Source organism: Hesperophylax consimilis, chromosome 2 (genome assembly GCF_061612785.1).
Source record: "Hesperophylax consimilis isolate HC1 chromosome 2, BYU_Hcon_1.0, whole genome shotgun sequence".
Classification (NCBI taxonomy): Eukaryota; Metazoa; Arthropoda; class Insecta; order Trichoptera; family Limnephilidae; genus Hesperophylax; species Hesperophylax consimilis.
In genome coordinates this window covers 5,013,863-5,025,130 of record NC_142837.1, presented here as the reverse complement: position 1 = coordinate 5,025,130, position 11,268 = coordinate 5,013,863, and the positions used below count along the sequence as shown (strand labels likewise).

At 35.1% G+C, this 11,268-nt stretch overlaps 1 protein-coding gene and 1 long non-coding RNA gene across 4 annotated transcripts; both read left to right on the top strand.

Annotated features, from left to right (window-relative positions):
* Positions 1-4,362: 4,362 nt before the first annotated feature.
* On the top strand, positions 4,363-6,129 carry LOC149425645 (uncharacterized). 3 transcript variants are annotated; one of them, XR_016304154.1, is made up of 4 exons: positions 4,363-4,609; positions 4,769-4,932; positions 5,285-5,479; positions 5,899-6,129. XR_016304154.1 is itself a non-coding variant. In XM_089644323.1 (3 exons), exons 1-3 carry the CDS (start codon positions 5,178-5,180, stop codon positions 6,004-6,006), a joined length of 318 nt encoding a protein of 105 aa, XP_089500449.1. In that variant the 5' UTR covers positions 4,956-5,177; the 3' UTR covers positions 6,007-6,129. The 3 variants fall into 3 exon arrangements, 1 of the variants encoding a protein (XP_089500449.1); XR_016304153.1 differs by having other exon boundaries at positions 4,363-4,932; XM_089644323.1 differs by lacking the exons at positions 4,363-4,609; positions 4,769-4,932 and adding an exon at positions 4,956-5,192.
* Positions 6,130-6,901: 772 nt separating this feature from the next.
* Positions 6,902-8,160, top strand: LOC149425644 (uncharacterized). Its single transcript, XR_016304151.1, has 2 exons — positions 6,902-7,903; positions 8,020-8,160. It is a non-coding gene; the product is annotated as an uncharacterized LOC149425644 (long non-coding RNA).
* The last annotated feature ends 3,108 nt before the right edge of the window (positions 8,161-11,268 follow it).

Sequence of the window (11,268 nt, the reverse complement as noted above, 5' to 3'; positions counted from 1 at the left end):
TAAACTATGGCACTCGAAGGCGCGAAGAGGCTCACTTGATTATCGATGTTTTTAAATGAAACACAAATTTATTTTCGAGAAATTCTTGTAGATGTCAGCATCGTGATAGTTCTACAAATGTTCAAGCGAGCGGGAAATAAATTTATGTCAAAAGACCGCTGGAATATCGGCATTCAAAGTTTCCGTATCAACTGTTGATACGGCCGCGTGTGAGTATGGACTTTTTGCCGTAACAACAGTTGATACGGCCGCGTGCATAGAGTTAAAGTACAAAGTACTTCAAAACCTGTGATACAAATATTAAACCAAGTATTTTGGAACCAGATATTTTTGAGATTTGTCACAAGTACAAAGTACGGCATGAATATACCCGGTACTTTTACTGAGTACCTACGATAAATACGCCTCTCCTCTATTATGGACGTGTCTGATGTGTCCAAAGTAAGGCCAATTTTCACATTAATAACACTATCGAAATTTTCTCCTGAACGGATAGTAAATTTCGTGAGTAATATATTGAATAAATTTAAAACTTTTTTCACATTATTTTATTTTTTGACCGTGACCTTATTATAGCAATCTTCAGACTGGTACAGTTATTCCTTAAGCTATGGTTTTTACAGGGTATCCGGGGGTAAAGTTTACTAACTTCGATGACCTCGATGGTAGAATTAAAAAAGAAAAATAACCTTTTCCGAAATTCCAGTTTTTTTCCCAAACTAAAATATTTTATTCATATTGTACATAGTATTTAACAATTGTAAATATTTTATTCGTAAGTGAGAAAAGTATCATGTTTAATGTTGGACCGAGAATTGAACCATGTGGGACTCCTGTTTACATGAATTTAGCCTTGCTATAAGTTTCATTTTATTTTTTGAGAAGTTTTAGTAATTTCCCCCTAATTCCTATCGCCTCCAATATCTGTAATAGTTTCCACGGATCAAAAGTATCAAACGCTTTAGAGTTCTCTATGAAGAAGGCCAGAATTTCTTGTTTAATAAAGAGTCCTTAATTTATGTAATTGTAAGCCCTGTAGTAGCATTTGGTGCTTTTGTTTTTTTGAATCTTTTTAGATATTTTATTAAATTTACAGAGATTCCTAGATTTTTTTTCAAAGGCCGGCAATATACTTACTAATTGGTCTATAGTTTTCGTTTTTCAGTGTATTTTCCCCTTTTGTATATTTTCCTAATAATGCTAGATTTGAGCTAATTTGGTACAACTGCTTCAGACAATATATTATTTAACATACATTCCAACGTCCCTACGTCCCAACGTCCCTACGTCACTACGTCCCTATGCACGGCGGTTGAAATATCGTTAAAAAATGTATCCAACGTAAATTTTCTTCTATAAATTGATTAAAATTTTTAAATTTAAGCCTTTTTATCGGCAAACTTTTGTCGACTGATGAAAACAACATTTTGACAAAGTTTTTCGTTTTTTCATGTAAAAAATTTGATTCGGTAAGTTTTGAAATAATATTTTGTAAAGTATACAAAATAATATTAAGAAATACTATTTTATAAAGTTTTTTGGAAAATCTCACCCATCTTTTCATCTCCCCGAAAAATAAAATACATCGGAAGTTTTCGTACCCAGCCATTTCTATAAGGTTTTCTCCTTTAATTACAGTAACGGGGGGCGTTCTCCGCTCTCCAGTCTACAGCCTTGGCCTAGCAGAGCCTGCGGTGTGCGAGTGCCAGGCGCTGCGCGACGCGACGGTCCGAGTAGGGCAGGTCAAATGCCATTTTAAGAATGTTCAAGTAAATCGCTTAAGATATCTTTAGATGCGTATCGTGCACGGTGATTCTTCTTATTCTTCTTTTCACAACGTTGCTATGTATTAACCACACTAATGAATGAATAAATATATCAATTTATAATCAAATTTTCAAAGAAATATCTCTCAATAGTTCAAATATAATAACGGCATTGCTGGCATGTCATTTTAGGTTAGGAAAGAAGTTTTTGAATTTGGTAATGGGGAGTGAAGTTTCGATTATACTTAGTTTATTTTTATGTAACTAAATCTAACCTAATACATCCCAAAAAGCTTATTTTATACTAAATGGTGTAATTTAAATAAGGATAAATTTTAATTAAGTTCAAAATGTATTAAGTTAAGTTATTTAAATAAAATTCAACTACATAGATTTGAAAGTTAACTTCCTGATACCGAGTTGGAAAACTTCCTTCCGATCCTGAGATAACACGCCAGCGTCACCGTTTAATTTGAATTATTTTTACATATTTCTATGAAGAGTTTTGAATTGAGTTTATATATTTTGTCGTTATTAAGTATGGTGAATACACACTCTTAAATGAATAATAAAAATGAAATATCCTGTGTTTCTGTAATACAGTAATTGGTTTTCCTAATAATATAATATCTGGTACTTTCCATGTTTTTTTTAATAGTTATTATTTTTAAGTTTCTAAATCTATAATAATCATTGGATTACATGAAATTAAACTTTTTGTATTTGTAATAATCATTTACTTTGTGACTCGTCATAATTTACGATAAAAATAAATAAATTTGTTTTAGACCACTTTAATTTTAATTACACTCTAGCGTTTTTGGAAGCACCCTTCCTTCGTCAGGAGAATGTTAAAACTAACTTTTGATACAAAATATTGACTGATATATATTATTAACCCCACATTAAACCCGCGTTCTTTACTGATAGCACCTTAAGTAAATTATTAAAAAAAACACTAAAGATAAAGATCGTAAATTGAGCCACTCAGGCATTTACCAACTATGGTGCAATGATTGTCCATCGTTCTACATAGGTAAGACAACCAGAAATATAAATATTAGAATCACGGAACATTTAAGATGTTTAAAAAACAATAATTTTTCAGAGTTTGCCAATCATCTTATTTCCACCAATTATACTTTTAATAAGGACACAGGGGTTACAATTCTTCACCGTGATAATAAAAGCAAAAAATTGTAAATCAAAAATACCCTAAATAATAACGCTAGTATATTGAATAACCAAATTAATTTATCGTTTAGTCCCATTCTAGATATATTTCCATTAAGCCGCTCTGTTATTGCCGGAATTCCCGCAATCACTCCTCCCCCTTTGTTAACCTCCCACTCAAACACCTAAATTATATTATTTTGTATATATCTGTCAATATTTTGTACCATATGTTAGTTTTAATATTCTTCTGACGAAGGAATGGTGCTTCCAAAACCGGTATAGTATGATTAAAAAGTGGTCTAAAACAAATTTATATATTTTTATTGTAAACTTTTTGTCTTTTTTTAAATTTAAAGAAGCTAGGTTACTTTAACATCTCGGCTTGGTTGTTAAACTAAATAACATCCAAATATTGTTTTCAAAGTAACATCATTAGGTAAACCTTATAATATCAATTTTAATAGGTTCAACAGTTCTTCTGAGGATATATTAGTTTAGGTTCGTTATCTACATAATCAAGTGTATATATAATTGGTGCATAAAAATCTTACGAAAATACGAAAACATAATTTTGCAAAAAACGAGTAAGCTATGATGAAAATATTACCCGATGGCACAATGCGGAAATTTTGCGGCGGCACACTAAGAGTTAATCAATATTCTTGACGAGGTTTGCAAATACAACCCTTGCCCGTATTGCCATCTCAACCCACAGTCCGATAATAAAAATTTGAAGGGGCTTCAAGCGGCCTCGTGTTTGTTCTACCGCCGGCACAATGACCCTCCAAAGGCCGGCGCGCGGCGCGGCGGTGGAGCGGAGCCTAGCGAGGACAGCGCGGGGTTATTTACGTGGGTCGGGTCGGGACGGCTGACGGGAGCGCATCAATCACTCGCCGCCGCCCGATCCGCTGCGACACTCGAGGTCGCAACAACAAACACTTGCATTTATTAGATACTAAAAAATACAATTACCCAATAATGAATCTAATCAAAATCAAATTGATAGGATTAGTTCATATGAAGTAGGTAATGAAACACAAATACATTCATTAAATTCATATATTTTGACAAATTACTTTATACATAATATTAAATTGTTAACATAACATAAAGAACAAATATGTATAACAACAAATAACACCACCGTACCACCAGAAGTACATTGAAATGATAGAGCAAATTCAGAAGAAATTCCTCAGGTATGTCTATATGCGGACGCATGGAACCTATCCTAGGTTCATGCACCATATCGACTTACTTGGGGAAACTAATTCTGTGAGTCTGGAAACTAGGCGGAAAGCAAGTCTAGCCAATCTAGCCATTATATCTTTCAAAATTAGGAACAATTTTATTGATAGCCCATTCCTCTTAGGATGCTATGATTTATATGTACCGGGGCCTTAGCATGAGAATCGATCGAACTTAACGATATCGGATTGCTAAGCGTATCTACCGACCATTTTATAACGACTTCCCTAGCATGAGAATGCTATTGATAACTCTAACGACATCGATAAGGCAATAAATACAAATCGATATACGCTGGCAATACTGGGACGGAATTGTCTATGAATTGAATAGACGTCAAACGTCAGATTTCAAGCGTGACCATTTTAACCGCCGTGTTTGTTTTAATATTTTACGATGTCGCAAGCAATGGTAGCTGGGTAAGTTATTTATTTATCTTTTTATGTGAAAGAATTTCCATTATTATCAAAGAGATATACTTACATTCTATTGTGTCAAAATTTTGAAGTTATTTTTACTAATATTTCAATCATACGCAGTATTTTAAGATATTCAAAATGCTGATATTATGATTTCAGGAAGAGAGTAAGGTCGACGACCAGTCAAATGGATTTGCTAACCAGCTATATGGCTGACCATTCGGAGTTCGCCGCTGGAAGGTTTGTGGGACCTCGGGGTTCGGAATTTGGCGGAACAACTGGCAGAATTGGGTCCTGCTAAGTCAGCCGAGCAGTGGAAAACAGTGAGTATTTGTACCTACCTATACAAACTGGTTGCAGCAAACTTTTCTGACCTTCTAATATAATCTATCATCGAGACACTTGATCTCTCTCTCTCGCCAAGCGAGCTGCCCTCACGACTGGAAACACTGCCGAGATACCGGTGTTAACTGACCTGACACAGAAGGTCATCAACATCATCGGCAGAGCCAGTTCTGAGGGCAGCGGACTTCCAGAAAGCTGTATAGGAGAGGGACCTGAACTCATAATGCAGGATGTTGAGGTCACTAATGTCTTAAAATGTTAATATAATATATTCTGTCAAAATTTAGTTGATCTTTCATTATCAATGAAAATTATTTGTGTGTTTTACAGTATTCCGATGAAGTTGGAGAAGGGCCCACAGATTTCCAGACGGCGCAGTTAGCTTCCCCTTCTCGCCCGAGCAAGAAGAGGAAGCTAACTGACAAGCCAGATGTGGGGGTTCGGATGGTGATGGCGCAGGAGGCTAGCAACAAATCATCCAAGGAGCTTGTGGGAGCTATTAATAATTTCTCCAATATTTTTAAGGTATTTCCTATTTCTCTTCGAATAACTCCCAAATACAGCGCTACACGTGTAAGTTGCCAGATTAAAATATAAAGAAATAGCGTCAATTCATGTTTAGGCCACCGCCAACTTATAAGTGTGGCACTGTACTTTTAAATTAGAATTAAATCTTAGTAGAACAAAATAAAATGCCCAGCTTTGACTTATTTCATTTATTTATTGTACTATTCCCAATGTACTATTTTTCCATTTTGCGCAGTGGAGTTTTTATTGTTCTGTTTGTTTAGATATTCTTTGTGTTAAAAAAAATTAATAAACATGTAAAATCCAGCTTGGCGAGAAATTCAAAATGAATAAATTAATTTATAATCTTCCTTTTAGTATGTCGACTACCTATTGTTATTTAAATTAAATTAATGAGTTGTTATTTATCATTTCAGAGTTCAATGGATCGATTTGCTGACATTTTTGAGGTATTTCCTGTTCCTTTTTGTTCCTTTTTGTTCCAATGTAGGTACATACAATACAATGTTTTAAAGTACTATTGAAGTTCTTTTTGTGAAATATTGCATGCAGCGCTTTGCATATATGAATATGTACTTGATTAGTAGCAGTTCTTCAAACTCTCGCAACGTCTCTGTGAGGCGTGAATTGTTTTTTCAATGTAGGTACATACAATACAATGTTTTAAAGTACTATTGAAGTTCTATTTGTGAAATATTGCATGCAGCGCTTTGCATATATGAATATGTACTTGATTAGTAGCAGTTCTTCAAACTCTCGCAACGTCTCTGTGAGGCGTGAATTGTTTTTTCAATGTAGGTACATACAATACAATGTTTTAAAGTACTATTGAAGTTCTTTTTGTGAAATATTGCATGCAGCGCTTTGCATATATGTATATTTGATTAGAAGCATTTCTTCAAACTCTTGCAATGTCTCTGTGAGGCGTGAATTGTTTTTACAATGTAGGTACATACAATACAATGTTTTAAAGTACTATTGAAGTTCTTTTTGTGAAATATTGCATGCAGCGCTTTGCATATATGTATATTTGATTAGTAGCATTTCTTCAAACTCTTGCAACGTCTCTGTGAGGCGTGAATTGTTTTTACAATGTAGGTACATACAATACAATGTTTTAAAGTACTATTGAAGTTTTTTTTGTGAAATATTGCATGCAGCGCTTTGCATATATGAATATGTACTTGATTAGTAGCAGTTCTTCAAACTCTCGCAACGTCTCTGTGAGGCGTGAATTGTTTTTTCAATGTAGGTACATACAATACAATGTTTTAAAGTACTATTGAAGTTCTTTTTGTGAAATATTGCATGCAGCGCTTTGCATATATATATATTTGATTAGTAGCATTTCTTCAAACTCTTGCAACGTCTCTGTGAGGCGTGAATTGTTTTTACAATGTAGGTACATACAATACAATGTTTTAAAGTACTATTGAAGTTCTTTTTGTGAAATATTGCATGCAGCGCTTTGCATATATGAATATGTACTTGATTAGTAGCAGTTCTTCAAACTCTCGCAACGTCTCTGTGAGGCGTGAATTGTTTTTTCAATGTAGGTACATACAATACAATGTTTTAAAGTACTATTGAAGTTCTTTTTGTGAAATATTGCATGCAGCGCTTTGCATATACATATGTATATTTGATTAGAAGCATTTCTTCAAACTCTTGCAATGTCTCTGTGAGGCGTGAATTGTTTTTACAATGTAGGTACATACAATACAATGTTTTAAAGTACTATTGAAGTTCTTTTTGTGAAATATTGCATGCAGCGCTTTGCATATATGTATATTTGATTAGTAGCATTTCTTCAAACTCTTGCAATGTCTCTGTGAGGCGTGAATTGTTTTTACAATGTAGGTACATACGATACAATGTTTGAACATGATGAAGCACTATAAGTCAGTTTCCTTGTTTAATATATTATCATTCGTGGGAGAAGTACTTTCGCACTAGTTCGTCTCTCACTCTGCGGGCTGCAACAACCCTGCTGACATCTTCAGGCTGGTGCAGCAGCTCAACCTCTCTTAACTCTACATTATCATTATAATAGTCTGTTAATCTGAAAATAGAGAACAATTTATTAATATTTTGTACTGTTGCCTTACTTTTTTAAATGCATATAGTTCAACAAGGAAACTGACTTATAGTGCTTCATCATGTTGTATAGTATAGCACAAGTAATAATTATTTGACCAGCAGCATCGGGCTCATAATGGAGAACTCTGTCTTTCCTGAGGCAACGGAATATAGCCTTCCATGCCCCAAATAGGCGTTCTACGGAACATCTCGCCTCACAGTGCGCCTTTGTGTATCTGTATTGGGCACTCCCCTCGACTGCATTCAATATTGGTGTCATCAGATAAGGCTCGAGTGTATATCCAGAATCGCCTGATTGAAACAAAACACCCATTATAATAGGTACATATAACTACTAAGTTATGATTTTTTTGCCTTTTTTTAAAATGAGTTGTTGAAATACATACCTAGCAAGAAATATGTCCCAATTCTCTGATTGTATAGTCTGTTCATTTCAGTTTTGACTAAACTATTATTCCAAATGAATTGGTCATGGACAGTACCTGGGAAGCGTGTGTTGATGCTCAATATTTTCAACGTAGCATCGCAGACCTGTTTATCAAACATAAAAAACCTTCAATAAAATTTGAAAACAACAATCCGGCTGTTTTATTTCTGAAAAAATATTTACCACTTGAACATTCAGCGAATAAAATCCTTTGTGGTTTTTGTACTGCTCCTCGTGTCTGGAAGGGGTGACGATGGCGATGTGGGTGCAATCGATGCATCCCAGAACATGTGGAAAGTTTAATTTTTCCCTAAAACTACTCTCTACTTGCTTGCGGGCTTCATTTGTAGCCGGAAAATGTATCCATCTTCTGTACAGATGTTCTAAAACTGCTTTCATAAACAGTTTTATGCACTTGCTAACGGTAGTTTGCCCTTTTTTTTTTTTTTTTTTTTACAGTAATACCGCACAAGAGTCCCAACTGCTCCCGTCTGGAGCCAGTGAGACTATGGCATCCCCAATTGGGGTATGTTGTGAGGCTGAGGGTATTGGGGAGGGGAGGGAGATGGGGAAGAGGAAGGTGGGGAAGTACCTGGCTATTCAGATCTGGTCACCAAACACGGCTAAAGCCATTTCAAGCAACGTTTCAATTCTGAATGGTGGTCTTACACCAGGGCGATACTGAGAGTATCTTCCACTCTGGAACGTGCCGCAAATATACTATATAATATTTTAAATTAATTAATTGTGAAATAACACAAATTAATCAAATAAAATTTATTTGCGCACGCCGGGTTCGAACCCGCGACCTTCGGATCTGTAGTCAAAAGCGTATACCACTAGACCACGCCGGCCGCCCTATCGCCAAGAAGTGATCTTGGCCTAGTCCACGTTGGTAGCTCCCTGTAGCAAAGAAGCTGATGGGTGCGAGTACCTGTCAACATCATAAATAATACAACTAATTAATAAACTTCACTTTTGATCATTTTAATCACTTTATTGTGAAAAATTATCATCAGCAATCGAAACAAATTTATTTATTTCACGTGGTCGTTCCAGTGGTGGATAGATTTATATTGTGTTTTTGTTTTACTAAGATATCAATAATATTTAATACTCTCACTTTAATGCATACTGGAAGTCCTAATGTATTTTTTGACACTAGAAAAGGAGTTAATTGATCAATGAGATCTCTAGCCATAATGCGAGATATTCGAAACAATTGTCTGAATTCCGTCTCTGCAAGTTCGAACGAATTCAATTGATCGCGTAAACGACGCCTTTCAATCCTACGATCTTCCCTAACCTGCCTCCTTTCATTAAACCAGAAATTTTGCATAATGAACGACATTATTAAAAAAATACGTATATCGACAGCCAACCAAAGTTTTAACTGACACTCAAGACCCCACGTTATATTCGGCGGGCTTTTAGCAACCGTCGGTCGGAAGTTATCCTATCGATACATTCTCATGCTCGCAATTTTTACGATACCGTCGCTACTTTGACCATAGACAAGGAATTTTAACAATCGTCGGTTGTTATATTTTGATCGTGCTAGCATATGTCGTTAAGTGCTCATTGATGACTATTTTAACGATATCGTATTGTACAGCCGAAGTCGATACCATGACTTATTCAGAGTACCAAAAGTCAAAACCGACGTCCTGGCAAAGCATAGCATGACGAGGAGAGTGGTGCTGTTGAACGAACTAGCAAAGAATTTGGGCGTAAGTGACTGTTCTAATTTTTCTAATTTAAGACGCGTTTTTATAGTACATTGTATTTGTTTTAGTTGTTTATCTGTAAGTGAGCATATATTCGATCTCAACTCTCCCTAAGTCCGGAAGTCAATTTTCAACCGATTTACATTTTAACATCTAAACATTTTTTGGCCCTAAGTAAGAGGTAAGAGTATTGTCTTTGAGCAAAGACATCCCTTGCTACTAGGTGGAACTACTGGATTCCTCCCTGCATGACGGGTGTCGTAAAGATGGTCGATAGAAGGGTATTTAATTTTTCTTACGTATAGTTAGTTGCCTTACATCAAGAACGCGTATCTCTTAGAATAATACATCACTGGGGTACCTAAATGGTGTTAGGTACCCCAAGTATGAGATATCATTCATTTATCAAATATTAAGAAGAATTATTGTCTTTCTGTAATATATAGAGATCGGTCATACGTACGTCATCGACGATCGTCGCATTCTTTCTTACACATATTGTACAAAAAGGAAAAGACAGAAGATTCTAGAACGATAACGTACAACGTTTTTATAGGACTGCTACTATTCATTTCTCTGGCAGTATTTATGGCCATTTTCACTTTTCGTCTAAGTCTTAGTTCAGGCCGATTTTTGTAAAAAAAAAGTTTAAAAATATTATTTTCACCTATTTAAAAAAATCAAATCGTCACAAAAAACTAATTATATCGAGTATAAATATTTGCTCGCGTTAATTTAAGTACTCAATTTACTTCATCTACCATTTAATTTTTTACATCATCAATCAAGGATTAAAATAGTACGTGCGCACTTCATAGTGACAGAATATGAACTATTTCTCAGGCCTTCATGAGATTAAAAGGTATTATTTTGACATCCGTGTGAGTTGTGACAATGAGGCAACATCTAGCGGGAATACAAATAAATTATTATTGTTTATTCGAAGCCCCGAATCTTTCACAGTGCTTTCCTCGAATTACATTGGGTGCACGTGCGTTGGTCGAAGGGCCTAAATTATTATCGGCGTTAATCACATTACTTCGCATTCCCATAAGTGCCGCCGCGGTGTTCAGTCGATTATATCACCAGAATAACACTTGAGGATCCCAGGGGAAACAGAATCAGGGACAAAATTATAAATTAAGGTGCCCCTACACGGCTGGTTTGCTCAGAAGTTGGGCGACCCGGCAGAAATTGTGAGCGTACGATGAGTTTTTCGGCGGTTTAACATCTTTGTATTGTGCCGACTGGTACAGTATTTTTTTTATTTATTTGGTACAATATTTTTACATTTCAAAGTTTTCCAGTAATGTTGACCTCACTGGGTGATTTGCCCGTGCTAAGGCCTTCATTTTATAATATGAAAATATAATCTACATAATACATATAAAGAGTAAATAATACATTTAAAATATAATTTTGTGTGTTTGTGAGTGATGTGTGTTTATATTGGTTTTGTGTGTTACGTTTAGGTTTTATTTTTATTTTATGCTATGACATTTTGGTAATATTGTCTTTTTTGTTCTAGTATT

Bases quoted from the DNA above. Each gene is read 5' to 3' on its own strand.
- LOC149425645 (XM_089644323.1), top strand. The intron at 5,480-5,898 runs GTATTTCCTATT...TTATCATTTCAG, and splicing joins ATTTCTCCAATATTTTTAAG to AGTTCAATGGATCGATTTGC.